Source organism: Rhincodon typus, chromosome 7 (assembly GCF_021869965.1).
Source record: "Rhincodon typus isolate 14 chromosome 7, sRhiTyp1.1, whole genome shotgun sequence".
Taxonomy (NCBI): domain Eukaryota; kingdom Metazoa; phylum Chordata; class Chondrichthyes; order Orectolobiformes; family Rhincodontidae; genus Rhincodon; species Rhincodon typus.
In genome coordinates, this window is record NC_063338.1 from 26686888 (window position 1) to 26702220 (window position 15333).

At 42.8% G+C, this 15333-nt stretch overlaps 1 protein-coding gene across 1 annotated transcript in view; it reads right to left on the reverse strand.

The window, feature by feature from the left end:
• The window catches only part of LOC109937334 (spermatogenesis-associated serine-rich protein 2), a 163448-nt gene that overhangs the window by 66248 nt on the left and 81867 nt on the right, over positions 1 to 15333 (reverse strand). The window contains exons 5-7 of the mRNA XM_048598724.1: positions 13130 to 13179; positions 12778 to 13033; positions 10229 to 10414 (exon numbers count right to left, since the gene is read on the reverse strand). Of these exons, the coding sequence (XP_048454681.1) occupies positions 10229 to 10414; positions 12778 to 13033; positions 13130 to 13179 (492 nt within the window). The remainder of the gene's footprint in view (positions 1 to 10228; positions 10415 to 12777; positions 13034 to 13129; positions 13180 to 15333) is intronic.

Here is a 15333-nt window from a genome sequence, read left to right on the forward strand (position 1 = left end):
TTGAGGACTCTCAGGGCAACTCCCTCCCGACTGTATACACTGTGCCACCACCTCTGCTGGGTCTGTCCTACCGGTGGGATAGGACATATCCAGGGATGGTGCTGGGGGTGTCTGCAACTTTGTCTGTATGTTATGATTCTGAGAGTAGGACAATGTCAGGCTGTTGTTTAACTAGTCTGTGAGACAGCTCTCCCAGTTTTGGCACTAGCTGCCAGATGTTAGTGAGGAGGACTTTGCAGGGTCGACAGGGCTGTTTCTGCCATTGTCTTTTCCGATGCCTAGGTCGATGCCTGATGATCTGTCTGGTTTCATTTCTTTGAGGCTGTATAGCAATTGGTACAACTGAATGGCTTGCTGGGACATTGCTGTGGATCTGGAGTCACATGTAGGCCAGGCCAGGTGAGGATGGCAGATTTCCTTCCCTGAAGGACATTAGTGAACCACATGTGATTTTCCGACAATCAACAATGGTTCCATGGTCATTAGTAGGTTCTTAATTCCAGTTTTTTTTTCAAATGAATTCAAATTCCAAACCTGGGCCCCCAGAACGTTATATCTTGGTTTCTGGATTAATAGTCTAACGATAATACCACTCGGCCATTGCCTTCCCATTGTGTCTGCAGAATATTTTCTCCTGCTCTCCCTCTGTCAGATATCCACTTTGAAGCAAATGATCCACATGACACTCGCGAACACAGCTTGTCTCTTTACAACAACTCCAATCTCACCGTGGGAACTAGAGTGGGAAAGGGAGGGCAGGACTGGAGCCAGAGCAGGGACTAGCTAGAAGAGTCAGAGGGATGAGGAAAAACATCAAAAACGTTACGATTCACAATTAGTAACAATTTGTTGATTTTGTAAACAGGTAGATAAGCGCGTGGAGGGCTGACGTCTTGAGTCACGCTTGAGGTCACCATCAGCTTTACACAGAAAAGTCTCTAGGTTGAGGACAAATGGCAATGTTTCGAAGTAATGGACTTCGTGTTTTACGAATTAGCCCATGGGGCCATCAATGAGAAGCCATTCAGACTCATGGTAACTGCCAGATTGCAACATTCATGGGATGTGTGAGATACTAGCATTTTATTTCCCATCCTTAGTTGCCCTTGAGAAGCTGATGGTGAGCTGTCTTCAGAACCCCTGCAGTTCATTTGGTGTAGGTCGACCCACAATGCTGTTAGGGAAGGAGTTCTAGAATTTTGATCCAGCTGATCTCCATCCATTTGCCCTTTTTACAAAGCTCAGGATCCTGTTTGCTTTACTAATCTGCCTTTCCACCTTCAATGATGTGTACAATATACACCCAGGTTGCTTCAATCCTGCCCCGTCTTTAGAATTCCACTCTAGTTCGTTTTGCCTTTCATTGTTCTGTCTACCCAAATGAGGACTTTGGCACCTTTTCCAAACTGGACCCTTTTTATATTCTTGATTTAGGCTTGCCATTTCCATCCATAACATTCCTTTAAATGAAGGGAAAGAAAAGTGAACACAGAAGGATATTATCTAGGCTGCATGCTGGGATTGAAAGTAGACAATTTCCTGGTTTTGTTTCCGTTTTGGTATTTCACAGAACACTTGCTTCCAGATCCTACAACTGCACTCCACATTTTACATTGTTTATGACAGTGATCTCTTTTGAGGACCTTGTGTTGTGAACAGCTTTGCCTAATTGGGTCCATAAAAACTGAAACATGCCTGGAAGTGATTGCCAACATTTTACGGCACAATCTGTACTGAGATCATTGGGTTCATTTTTCTAGCAGTCATCGACTGTTGGGGTCAGGTTTGAAAATCTGGGACAGCATTATTATTTCCCAACAAATACAAAGTTTTATTCTCACTACAAAATCCCATTCACAAGTATTTTTTTCTCAACAACCCTTTCTTCCCTACTCAACCACTTATGTAGAATCACCGAGAGTGTGCAGTACAGGAACACACCATTTGGTTCAACTTGTCTACATCAGTGATATTGCTCCACACAAGCTTCCAATCTTTTCAAATTTGTTAGATATGACCTCCCTCTGACAACGCCACACTGACTTTCCCTGATCAAACCTTGCCTCTCCAAGTGGAGGTTAATTCGCTCCTTCAGAATTATCTCAAATAATTTCCATACCTCTGATATGAGACTCACTGTTCTATAATTCCCTGGTTTACCTCTACCATCTTTCTCAAAAAGTGGAACCACAGTATCTGTCCTCTGGTACCTCCCCTGCGGCCAGGGATAATTTAAAAATTTGGGTCAGTGCCCCTGTAAAACTTGCTCCCTCATTTCCCACAGCAGCCTGGGATCAACTCATCTGGACCTGGGGATTTGTTCACTTTTGTCAGCCAAAACCTCCAAATCTCCTCACTCCTTGTGTCATACTGATCAAGAACCTCACAGTCTCTCTTCTTAAATTCTGTACCAACACTCTCCTTCTCCAAATTGAAGACAAATGTAAAATACTTGCTTAACACCCTTCGTATCTCCCCTGGTTCCACACACAATTGCCCCCTTGATGCTTTGGGCCGTAATGGGCCCTACTCTTTCCCTGGCTGTCCTCTTCCCCTTGATAGACTTATAGAGTATCTTGGGATTCTCCTTAATCTTACCTGCCAGTGATGTTTCATGCATCGTCTTTGTTCTCCTCATTGCTTTCTTAAGTTCCCTCCTACATGTTCTATATTTCACTAGGACCCCCACTGATTTGCTCCCTTTGTACTTGTTATCCATCTCGCTTTTCTTTTTCTAACTCGTCCTGAATATACCTAGGCATCCTGTGTTCTCTGGGCTTGTTGCTTCTATAATTCACCCATTATAAAGTGCTAGGAAAAATGAGCAGGTCTGGCAGCATCTGTGGAGAGAGAAACAGAGTTAACATTTTGTGTCTGAGATAACTCTTCTTCTGCTAACTGTGAACCTCTTTCCACAGCTGCTGCCAGAACTGCATGGTTTCTCCAAATACTTCTGTTTTTATTTCAGAGATCAAACATCCACAGTAATTCACTGTTATTCAAAGGAAGCTTGTTGAGTTTTTGAGGTGCATCTGGCAGATGGCACACACTACAGCCACAGTGATGGAGGGAGTAAATGCTTCAGATGACAGATGGGGTGCAGTTCACTGACTTTGCCCTGGAGGTGCTGAATTTCTTGGAGCTGCACTCATCCATGTAATTGCAGAATATCCCATCACACTCCTGATTTGTGCCTTGTAGATGGGGGCCAGGCTTTGGGGAGTCAGGAGATTCATTACACAGCCATAGAACTGTGACCTACTCTACAGTATTTGTATAGCTGGCCCAGTTCAGTTTCTGGTCATTGGTAAACTCCAGGATGTGAGCAAATGTGATTAAAGGTAAAGCCTTTGAATGTCAAGGCAAGATGGTTAGATTCCCTTTTGTTGGAGATTGTCATGGCCTGGCAACAGACTTTCTTCAGAACTGACAATAACATAAAACACACTTATAGTCTATGTATAATGGGTAGCAATAGACATGCTGTCCCAGTATAGAATCAAAGAGTGGTTACAGCACAGAGGAAAGCTATTTGGCATGTTTTGAACAACTTAACTAATCCCAGTTCTATGTCCTTTCCTCATAAACCTACAAACACTCTCTTCTTCAGGCACCTAACCAAACTGTAACCAGGCATAATTTTATGATATGCTGATATTTACCCTAAAACCATCACTACTCAAGGCATGATCAGTCTGTGCCACTTTTAGCAAGATTGATCTCTCTCTCTCCCCATTGATTCTGGTTTGAGTTCATGTTCTGTATGAGCAATGCAATGCAATCTCAACTGTGAGCCTCAAAGCTGATCTGTACATGTACTTTATGCGTGAAATCTAGGGAATACAAATCGAACCAAAAGATGACACAAAAGGCGATGGGCTCAATCCTTGAGAATATTCTCAGAGGCCTAACTATTATAAACTTGCCCAGTACCAGTATTTCCAAACACCTTCCTAGGCACAAGTTCAATCAGGAATGGTAAAGCCTCTATTCCAGTTCCCCATTCACCCGAGCCTGCACTCATGGTACTCCATCTCCCGTGATCCACATTTTTCCCAGTCTCTCCACCTTCTGTACCTTAATTCTCTCTCTCATGAGACCTTGATCAGATTGGCTGTTGGACTGGGGAGTGGCAGATGGAGTTTAATCTAGATAAATGTGAGGTGCTGCATTTTGGAAAGGCAAATCAGGGCAAGACTTATACATTTAATGGTAAAGTCTTGGGGAGTGTTGCCGCACAAAGAGACCTTGGGGTGCAGGGTCATAGCTCTATGAAGGTGGAGTCACAGGTAGACAGGTTAGTGAAGACAACATTTGGTATGTTTGCATTGATTATAGGAGTTGGGAGGTCATGTTGCAGCTGTACAGGACATTGGTTAGGCCACTTTTGGAATACTGCATTCAATTCTGGCCTCCTGCAATAGAAAGGATGTTGTGAAACTTGAAAGGGTTCAGAAAAGATCTACAAGGTTGTTGCCAGAGTTGGAGGGTTCGAGCTATAGGGAGAGGCTGAATAAGCTGGGGCTACTTTCCCAGGAGTGCTGGAGACTGAGGGCTGACCTTATAGAAAGTTATAAAATCATGAGCGGCATAGATTGGGTGAACAGTCAAGGTCTTTTCCCCAGGGCAGTTGAATCCAAAACTAGAGGGCATAGGTTTAAGGTGAGGGGCGAAAAATTTAAAAGGGACCTAAGGGGCAACTTTTTCATGCAGAGGGTGGTGTGTGTATGGAATGAACTGTCAGAAGAAGTGATGGAGGCTGGTACAATAAACAATATTTAAAAGGCATCTGGATGAGTATATGAATAGGAAGCGTTTAGGGGGATATGGGCCAAATGCTGGTAAATGGGACTAGGTTAATTTGTGATACCTGGTCAGCATGGACAAGTTGGACCAAAGAGTCTGTTTCCATGCTGTATATCTCTATGACTCTATAATTCACCCTCTCACAAGACCCGTTGCCTCAGTCCCTCCTTCTCTTCTGGCTCCCTGAAACCCTGAGCCTCACAGAATTCCCTTGGTGGGGGGGTGGTGGGTGGTGTTAGCAGTTGGTCCTGTTCATCTTTAGCTCAATAAATTGACACCAGATTTATTCTCCACAAGTTTAGCACCAGCTGCAAAGCCAAAACAGCTTTACAATTCACACTGAACACGTCATCCAAATCTGTTTGAGAGTCAACACTCCGATCAATCTTGGAAAACATCACAACCAGATTCTGTATTCCCCGACCATTCACACATCAAGACTTGTGCTGGGCTTCAGTGAATAACGGGTGGGAACATTTGCCAATGTTACATTCCTCAATACAGCACCAGTGAGGACAGTTCTGGCCTTCCTCCTCCCACTCAGAATTCAGCGCCGTTTAAAATCTAGATCCTCCCTCTGGAGCACAGCTCAGCCCTCAGCTGGTGTGAAGTGAAAAATGTTAAATGTACCCTGGAGGTTTAATTAACAGCTTGACAATTTTTCACCATTAGTTTTGAATAGTTGCAAAGTGTTGGCTGTTTTACCCCAAGATCCCTGCAGTGAGCTTGCTCACTTCAATATTTTTCAGCATGTATGAAAATTCCTAGTTAGTTCAGGTTGCCTTTTGGTGAGATGATGAAGCAGAAGAAGTGATGAACTGGAAATAAACGTATCTTCAAAATGCAGTCGATGTGCGTTACAAATTATGCACATTTTGAAGGAACGACAACAGCTTCCAGAGGCAAACAGCTGCTCAGTGCAAACTGGGGTTTCTCTTACAGCTTTCAGGATGTATAATGTGATTATATACTTCCCAAAGGAATCCCACATCTTTTTGGGAACATTAAAATTATTAATTTGTTAACCTGATGTTCATTCAAACAATACTTCCAATATGTCTTTAACCATTTAAACAGGAATTTTCCCTCTGCTTCATTGGCAACTGACAAATAGATAAACACAGTTCACTTGGATTTTTAATATGGTAGAACCTATTGCTGTATCCATTTATTCCCTTAGTTTCTCTCCAACCTCTTGTAAAAAGGACATTTTTATTTAAAAGCCATTAGTGAATGTTGTCAGAGATAGTAGGAACTGCAGATGCTGGAGAATCTGAGACAACAAGGTGTAGAGCTGGATGAACACAGCAGGCCAAGCAGCATCAGAGGAGCAGGAAAGCTGACGTTTCGGGCCTAGACCCTTCTTCAGAAATGGGGGAGGGGAAGGGGGATCTGAAATAAATAGGGAGAGAGGGGGAGGCGGATGGAAGATGGATAAAGGAGAAGATAGGTGGAGAGGAGACAGACAGGTCAAAGAGGCGGGGGTGGAGCGAATAAAGGTGAGTGTAGGTGGGGAGTTAGCGAGGGGATAGGTCAGTCCAGGGAGGATGGACAGGTCAAGGGGGCGGGATGAGGCTAGTAGGTAGGAGATCGGTGTGGGAGGAAGGACAGGTTAGGGAGGCGGGGACAAGCTGGGCTGGTTTTGGGATGCGGGGAGATTTTGAAGCTTGAAAGTCCACATTGATACCACTGGGCTGCAAGGTTCCCAAGCTAAATATGAGGTGCTGTTCCTGCAACCTTCGGGTGGCATCGTTGTGGCACTGCAGGAGGCCCAGGATGGACATGTCGTCTGAGGAGTGAGAGGGGGAGTTGAAATGGTTCGCGACTGGGAGATGCAGTTGTTTGTTGCGAACCGAGCGTAGGTGTTCCGCAAAGCAGTCCCCAAGCCTCCACTTGGTTTCCCCGATGTAGAGGAGGCCACATCAGGAACAGTGGATACAGTATACCACATTAGCAGATGAACATCTGTGAAAGTTGTCAGCCTGGTGAAGCTACAATCCAGGATGACTTACATGCCAAACAGCGAAAGCAGCATGCAACAGACACAGCTAAGCGATCCCACACCAACTGATCAGATCTAAGCTCTGCAGTTGTGCCACATCCAACCGCGAATGGCGACAGACAACAAAACAGCTAACAGGCGGAGGAGTGTTCACATACAATATCCCAATCTCAATGATTGGGGAGCCTAGCATAATAGTGCAAAAGACAAAGGTGAAGCATTTGCAACCATTTTCAGCCAGAAGTGTCAGATGGATGATCCGTCTTAGCCTCCTCCCGAGGACCCCAACATCACAGATGTCAGTTTTATGCCAATGTGATGCACACCACATGACATCAAGAAACAGCTAAAGGTTCTACCTAGTGGCAAAGGCGAAAAAAGATTTGGGCTCCAGAATTAGCAGCACTCCTAACCAAATATTTCCAATACAGCCACAAGGCTGGCATCTATCTGACATTGTAAGGAATTGCCAGGTATGTAATGTCCACAAAAAAGGAGAGCAAATCCAATTCAGGCAATTGCTGCCCCATCATTCTAATCATTAGCAAAATGATGGAAAGTTCATCAACAGTTATGTTCAGGAATAAATTGCTCCCTGATATTCAATTTGGTATCTTCCAGGGCCACTTTGCTTCTGACCATATTATAGCCTTGTTCCAAACATGTATAGGCAAGCTGAACTTCGGAGATGAGGTGAGAGACACCACCCTTTAAATCTAGACAGGATTCAACCAAGTATGCAGCAATGACTGCAGTCAAAACTGGAGTCAATGGGAATACGGGGAATATTCTCCACTGGTTAGAATTATACTTCCCACAAAGGAAGATGTTTGTGGTTGAAGTGGGGATGCTCACTGATGATTGTGCAATGTTCTGTATTATTGGCAATTCCTCAGATGCTGAAGTAGATCATATCTATACTGAGCAAGGCCTGGACAACATTCAGGCTTGGGTTGACAAGGGGCAAATAATATTCACACCACTCAAATGCAATGTTCCCGACAAGCTATGCAGAGGTTTCGCACATGCTGATTGATGTGCCAATGTCATTCCCAGCATTGACTTCTGCTTTTGGAAGCTGCTGCCACATACAGAACATGGAGGTCCAGGTAGCAGAAAAAAATACTTAGAGGGAGTATTGCTCAAGTGCCAGAAAACATTCACCTCCAATTCTGGAGAATCTGTCTCCTCGTGACATCCAATATAATTACCATCACTGAATCCCCCACTATCAACACCCTGGGTGTTACTGTTGACCACTAACTGAACTTGATTGTCCATATAAGTAACATGGATACAACTGGTCAAAGTCTGGGAACTATGTGGCTCCTAATTCCCCAAAGTATTTTTGCCATCTATCAGGCACAGACTAGGAATATGATGGAATGTTCTCTGCAAACTCAGATGAATGCAGCTCCAATGACACTGAAGAAGCTCATCATCAAGATCAAAGCAGCCTTCTTATTGGCATCCCATCTCCTAACTTCAAAATTCCTCCCCCCTTCCTCCAATGTCAATGCATAGTAGAAGCAGTGTGTACATTGTAAAAGATACGTTGCAGCAAGTTACAAAGGCTCCTTCAACAGCAAGGTCTACCATCTAGAAGGACAAGAGCAGTAGAGGCATGGGATCACCACTACCTGTATGTCATCCTTCAAGCTCTCCTCCCACACACAACTATCGGAACATTTGATTTAGGATCAGAAGGAGACCATTTGGCTGCTCAAGTCTACTCTGCCATTCAATAAGATCATTGCTGATCTGTTTGTGTTTCAAATTTCACTCTCCCTCTTACAAGAACACTTAAATCCCTCAACACCTCAGAATTCTTCAGTCATACTCTATTTAAGTACTACCTTCCTGCCAAAATAAACTATTTCACATTTTCATGTTATACTCCATCTGCCAGACTATTGCCCACTAACCTCCCTATATTGGTCTGCAAACTTGCTATGTTCTCTTTTGTAACATTCCTTTCTATCAATCTTCGTATGGTCTACCATTCCTTCACTCTCCTCAGCCATGTCATTGATATAAATCGTAAAAACATTGAGGCCCCATCACAGATCCCTACGAGACCACTCTTGTCCCATCTTGCCAATAAGAAAAAGAGATTTATGCAAACTTCGCCATCTTAACCAACTATATCACTGTTTCCTCCAGATCAAATTTATAGCCAGATCAAATTCATGGAAATCCCTTCCTAACATTACTGGGAGTATACTTTCACCAATTCAATGTGTTAGCTTCTACACCATCACCTTCTCATGGTCAATTAAGGATAGGCATTAAATATTGGCCTTGCCAGCAATGCCCATATTCCACAAAAGTACAAAATATTATAAATGCAGGTAGATGTTTGTGATGCAAATATATTTAGGCCATGAGTGTATACAATATAGACTGATTACAGTAAACTTTCAAAATATATTCTCAACAATGTTGAATATTTGAACTAAGGTCAGGCTACTCTGGACAGATGTCACATTGGATATGCTAGAACATCTAGACAAGTGCTATATCAGGTACATATTACTGAATGGGCCTGTATCACATCAAATGCAAGATAACAGAAGGGGAAATGCTGTAGCAGCTGGGTTAGAACACACTGGAACTATGCATTTCAAGAGTATTAGTTCCAAACCCAGTGAATATTCATCTCCTGTTCAGATTTGCTAGCTAACCAAAGGCCCAATGAATTGGCTGCCTCTGGTGAATGGACAGGAAAGTCCCCAAGCCATCCATGTGTGCTGGTACACATACTTTGTGCCAATACCAGGTTATCCACCCAATTAGCAACATTTAGGCCTCGGTTTCCTCCAATTCAGTCAACTTTGTATCCATCCTGCTGCTGTCCCTTTATTCCATGGATTTCCTCTTAGAAGGCAAGCTTAATATGTGGCACTTTATCAAGTAGCTTTTGGAATGATATCATGTTCATCACATCAACATCAGGCAAGGGACTCAATATTTGATTCAGGGATTGTGTAGTCAAGTTGGGCAATGTCTGGTCCGGTTTGGAGAGTGGGGTCTTCGGATCAGGGAGATTGAGAGAGATGTGGTGGGTTGAGTTACGCTGTTAATCACTGAGTAACACCAGAAATTAAACATTTTAAATGATTCTAGGGTAAATTTCCAGTGATACGTATCGAGTCCATGTCTCTGGCACTCAGATCAATCATTTCAAGAGATATTCACAATGTGGCTGGGACAACACAGATCAGCTCATTGGAAGTTTAAGTTTCCCAGGTACTTACAGCAGTTGTGCCCCTGACAGAGCTTCCACAGGGTTCTGACACCCAGCAGTAACATACGTGTTGTGTATCACAAATCCTCACAATGGAAGATGTGAAACACTTCCCCCTTCAACAAATCCATGCGGGCTTCAGGTACCTACTCCACAAGAATTTGCTCCTTTACCTCTCTTCTTGTTTGATACCAGGTCTCCTGGTTTTGTTGGAGACTGTGGAGCCACGGAATGGGAACCAGACAAAGCTTTTGGTTTTGACTTGGTTGTAGTTGGTCTGTTGGGCGGACATTTAGCATCATGAAGAAGCTGTTCTGTTGGCTCTAAAGGCAGCTTTTCCTCTTCAGGACTCAGGCCAACTAGAAAATGGTTGAAAGTTAACAAATTCAGTGCTGGTTACCTAAATAGAGGCAGATTATAATATGTTTGAGTATGCATCATAGGTTACAGCAACCACGACCACACACTAAGCTATTTATTATCATAAAAATCTAGTTTAATTTGTAATAAATTCAGCAAAATACCTTCAATGGTTGAAAGCTGTTAAGTTAACTGACCACCTATGATGGAAAAGTTTAATCTTACCATTTCCTGCTTTATTTTTTACAGTGACAGAAATATTCATTTGAAGTTGGTGTTGGACCAGTTTACTTCATGTTGGAGATCGAGAAAAGGTTCCCAAGCCTATTATCTGTATATGTCACACACTCAGACATTTGCTGATGCGAGGACATATTTTCAAAGCAGGATGCATTCTGGGTCCCAAATGCAGTCACATTGCTCTCACCACACTGTTCTTAAATATATGTCCAAATTGGTGCAGGAAACGAGTTCAGAACCGATTAAAGGTGTTGGCCACTTGGAGGAGGCTGGAACTGCCCTCTTGCAAATGCAGATGATGCTGCCTTATCCAAGAGAACAGGTAACACCTTACAGGCCTGGTAACCATGGAACAGCAAAGAGGCAGCACACAGACAAAATGAAGGCCCAGCGCTCCCATTGGGCTTAAGTACAAAAACGAGAAACCAATTTCCGCATGAAGACATTTTAATTGGTATGATAGGCAGTGTTGCTGAGACTATGAGGGAGAGTTTAATGTTAGGTCTCACTCTTTTGACATACAAAGCTGCTCCCCCGACCACATCCTTAAACATCATCATCTTTGGTGGTGCTGAATACACTTCTCAGCTTGAACCCTTCCAGACCCTTACACCCTCCTACTGCAACTATGTAGTGAAAATGTAATAGTAATCAACAGGCTCAGGCTAATGTGCTTGAGGACATGGCCTGAAACTCCACCAGCTGATGGAATTTGAATTTGAATATTAAATCCGGAATGGTAAGTGAATTTCAGTAATGGTGACCATAGGACATGTGCTAACGTGCACAAAATTGTTTGCAATCGCCAACCCTAAGATGAACATTTCCATTCTGCACTAGGTAAGCCCCAAAGCTTTTTAAAGAGCTTAAGTGGCTATTAATTGGTGGCCTGCAGGTTTCCTGCTCTTTTCCCCACTCACCTCTCACACTTGGCTGGACCTTTGAAAATCCCTAATTGTCCCAGAGACAACCAAATTCTGGGACCTCCAGGACCAGGATTGTGAAATTATCACCCTGCAGCCTTTGGAAAATCAAACCCATGACATTGGTGTTATACAAGTCCAAGGTAAAAGCAGAATTTTAATTTTTGTTTATAAAAACCCATTCATGTACAGTCATAACAGAGGCTAGGGAAGTGGTCTAGTTTACCAAATCTCCAGCTGTCTATCCCATGGGAACCCTGTGTTCCACATTTTTGGTGTATAGCTGTGCGAAATACATTGGACAGACATGATCTCATTTACAATTGGAGGGAAGAGGCTGTTGAATTTATGACAAACGAGATTTACAGGGTTACACAGGCCTGTATGACGAGGAATGAAATTAGTTTTGGACTATAGTGTCAAATACAGGTAAAGCACATTACAATAACAGGCCATGTCACTCATTAGCCACTTGAATTTTGAATTGGCTTCAATGAGAGAGAAAATCTGGCAGGCTGCGAAACCAACTACCAATTCATATTCACTCATTTTAAGCTACTGACCAAAACCAATCAGCCCCCTTGGTTTCCTCTACAGAACAGTGTGAAAGAATACATACATTACTCAACCTCTTTGTTGGAGATTTTGATCCAAATTTGCCATGATGATATCCCACCATGTTCAGCTAATCCAACATTCACTACTGAGAATGAGACACTGAGAAACAATCGCAGTGAGAGTGAGAGACTGAGAAAGAATCACAGTGAGAGTGAGACACTGGGAAACAATTGCAGTGCAAGTGAGACACTGAGAAACAATCGCAGTGCGAGTGAGACACTGAGAAACAATCGCAGTGAGAAAGAGTGAGATATTGAGAAACAATCGCAGTGAGAGTGAGAGACTGAGAATCAATCGCAATGAGAGTGAGAGACTGAGAATCAATCGCAATGAGAGTGAGACACAGAAACAATTGCAGTGAGATTGAGAGTGAGAAACTGTGAAACATGACTACAATGGTAGAGTCTGCCATTGGCTTATTGAACGGACTGCACATTCTCAGCAGCCCAAGTGTTTTCTTTTTTAACATTGCGCTTAAACTGTTACAAATCTTGTTCTCAGATGCTGTCCAAATTTCTTCTATTCTTGTCTTGTATTCTCTTGACAACTTGAACAAACAGAACAATACTGCACATCCTTACCTGTTTTATCAGGTGCCTGCAGCTGATGCAACTTCAGGCTTGCTGCTGCCTTCTCATCATTGGAAACAATCTCCATCCTTTCACTAAGAGAATCCACTGAGGAATCATCATTGGCTGAGCCATTGGCATGGTAGCCATTCAGCCCAGCTTTGGACAGGGGGAGATCTACATTCTCTTCCAGTCCACCAGGCCTCACCCTCTCTTCTTTCACCTGGCCACCTGGCTGTTTTGGTTTTCTTTTCCTTTTCTTATTGTGCTAGGTGTTAGATTATTCAGATTGTTAGATTATTCATATTGTCAACCAAAAGAAAAATACAATTTAGCACAACACTTCCGTGCTTCTCAGTCTTACCTTCCTTTTACCTGGCACATTCCATTCTTTCAAAATCTCCACTGCACTACCTGTCAAAGAACATGGAGGAAACATCAACAATTGTATTTCCTGTAGAAACAAACTAAAATTAGCAGGAATGTAGGGGAAATAGGATTGAATAAAATGAAGGGAAAAAAGCATTGCCTTTACAGTATTACAGTCCTTCAGTCCTTATTTATTCAGCAGTATTCATTCTAATTACTGACCCAGAATTTCCATGGAGCTATTCCCACTCCACTGTTATAACTGTGTTGAGTTGCAGTGAAAATCCTGCTTATACATCTCAACAGAGTCTCTACACTACTGCATTTCTGGCTAACTATTAGTGGTGGAAGAACAACCGAGCTACAAAAGTTAAATTAATACAGATGTGGTACAAGAGGAGGTCAGAGAGTTAACAAAGTGTGAAGTCACACAAGATTTTGAAAGCAAAATTTTAAAATCTCAAGATTGCTTTACTGGATACCTTCATAGGTTAGTGAACACTAGGGATCACGGGTGAATGAATGTACATTAGAACATTGGTAGTAGGGCTTTGTGTGACCTCAAGTGTCAGGAGTTGAGAATGTGGCTAGGAACATGTTGGAATAGTCAAATCTGCAGGCAACACAAGGCATGAAGGTCATCTTGGGACCAAGCAACAGTAGGTTTATCGACAACTTGGTTCAACCTCAGATTGCTGTCAAGGAGAGGTTTAGATTCAGTGATGATGGAATGGAGTGTTGTGGGGAATCATGAAAACGGCTTCAGTAATCCCAATATTGAATCATAGGAAATTTCAGCTCATCCAATACCAGATGTCAGTAAACAGCCTGATCATTTGGAGGCAGTGCAGTAGCTGAGAGAAGAGCTGGTGAAATAGACCTGGGATCATCAGGGTACTTGTGAAAGCTGATGTGGTTTCAAATGATGTTATCAAGAACATAGATGAGAGATAGGAGGGAACCAAGGATTGGGCCTTGAGAGATACCAGAGCTAATGGTGTAGGAGCAGGAAGAAAAGCACGTGATTGTCAGTCCTTGAATAGATCTCACACAGTGGGATAAAAGTGGGAGGCATTGGAGGAGGATGGTTAGGTCAACTGTACCAAAGGATGGAGACAGGTTGAGGAGGGGAAACCTTTTCTTTATCACAGTCATGAAGGATAGCACCTGTGACTGATAGGAGCTGTTTCTCTACTGTGACTGGGCAGAAACTCAATTGGAAGAATTCAAACATAAGGGCCTGGGAAAGATAGGAATGGATTTGGATGATGACATGTTCAAATACTTTGGTGAAAAAAGGGAGATTGAAGGTGCGGCAGTAGTTACAAGGACAATGAAGTCAAAGGTTGATTTTTGTCTGGAGAGAGATGATGATGGTGGATTTAAAGGAGATAGGTGCAGTCCCTGAAGAGGGATAACTGTTAACATCAGGTTAACATGTGGACCACAAAAGGAAGCTGATTGGTGGGCAATTCAGTGAAAATAGGATCAAGAGAACAGCACTTGGGTCACAAGGGAAAAAAATGAACTTGGAGATAATGTGAGAAACAAGAGAGAAACTACACTCGGGTTCATCACTAGGGGTGGAAGCTTCAGATCGAGTTTAGCCTAATGGGCCAGGAAAAAGGAATGAATTACCAGACACAACTGATCAGGTGGTATTAGTCTTAAACATGAAAAAGACTTGAGCTTGGTGCACTAATAGTTGGAATTAAGAGCGGAAAAACTTTGGGAGGGGAGTTTAAGAAGATAGTTTGCAGTACAGAAAAGACACCAGGGTAAATCTTTACATTCCAGGATACTCCAGGAATCATGAACAGCTTTAACAGACAACAGCAGGTCAGCTTAATGCTGCTTTATTTAATCGCTACATCTGATGCTATACATTCAGGACTGCATACTTTAGACTTAATGGAGTGTTTAATGGGGTAAAATCATGGTGCGAGAGAGCGAGAGCGAGACACAGAGGAAGGAAAAGAATTATTTTTTCACTGGTGACTATGGAGTCAGGGTCACTAGACACCAAGGTTATACACTGTCAGGTTGAACTTGAGCGACATTGAGAAAGAGGTCTGAAGAAAGCACAAGGTTCTATTCAGAGAGTCAAATGAAATAACTTCAAGGTTGCTAACACTGAGCTGTAATTAAATTGTTACTCATTCAGAGTCTGTTGGACAGGTATCATGACAACATGGTGCA